The sequence below is a fragment of the Alligator sinensis genome, unplaced genomic scaffold (genome assembly GCF_000455745.1).
Source record: "Alligator sinensis unplaced genomic scaffold, ASM45574v1 scaffold569_1, whole genome shotgun sequence".
Taxonomy (NCBI): Eukaryota; Metazoa; Chordata; order Crocodylia; family Alligatoridae; genus Alligator; species Alligator sinensis.
The window spans coordinates 217,441-217,916 of record NW_005841914.1 but is presented as its reverse complement, the minus strand read 5'-3'; the positions used below and the strand labels follow the sequence as shown (position 1 = coordinate 217,916).

Genomic DNA, 476 nt, shown 5'->3' with positions numbered 1-476 from the left:
TACCTTTGTGCCTGATGCTGCGCTTCCAGTCCTTGGCCGTCTCCCGGCCGCTGACGAACTGGAACTCGTTGGGAGTGAGCCACTCGCCGCGGTAGCGGATGGACGGGCCCTTGCTGCCCTGGCACAACTTGTGGATGTAGAGCAGCGCCTTGTTGTCCCCGCACTCCACCTCGATGCACGGCTCCCCGTTGTCGAAGAAGGGCTGGAAATCCGGGATGGAGGAGAAGCGCTCCAGCATCAGGTCCTCGGCCAGGGGGTGCGGCGGGTGCGTCTCGGGGAAGCCCAGGTAGGCGCGGGGGTGCGGGGCAAAGAGCTGCTCGTAAGCCGGGGGGTGGGGGGTCACCACCGGGATGGCCGCGGCCGCTAAAGGCGCGAGATAGTCAGGTAAGGTCTCCATGGGCTGGTTGAAGGCAGCCAGGGCCAGCTCCTCCCTGTCCAGCCGCTCCTTCTTGATTGCCGGCATGGGGCTGCCGGCC

At 66.6% G+C, this 476-nt stretch overlaps 1 protein-coding gene and 1 long non-coding RNA gene across 3 annotated transcripts in view; one reads left to right on the top strand and one right to left on the bottom strand.

Moving 5' to 3' along the window:
• SAMD11 (sterile alpha motif domain containing 11) overlaps positions 1–470 on the bottom strand; it is a 154,855-nt gene extending 154,385 nt beyond the window's left edge. Inside the window, exon 1 of the mRNA XM_025198138.1 lies at positions 4–470. Coding sequence (XP_025053923.1) covers positions 4–463 — 460 coding nt within the window. The 5' untranslated portion in view covers positions 464–470. The remainder of the gene's footprint in view (positions 1–3) is intronic.
• Positions 169–476, top strand: part of LOC112549476 — a 21,012-nt gene continuing 20,704 nt past the window's right edge. For both annotated transcript variants that reach the window (XR_003092898.1, XR_003092897.1), the window contains exon 1: positions 169–286. This is a non-coding gene — a long non-coding RNA (uncharacterized LOC112549476). The remainder of the gene's footprint in view (positions 287–476) is intronic.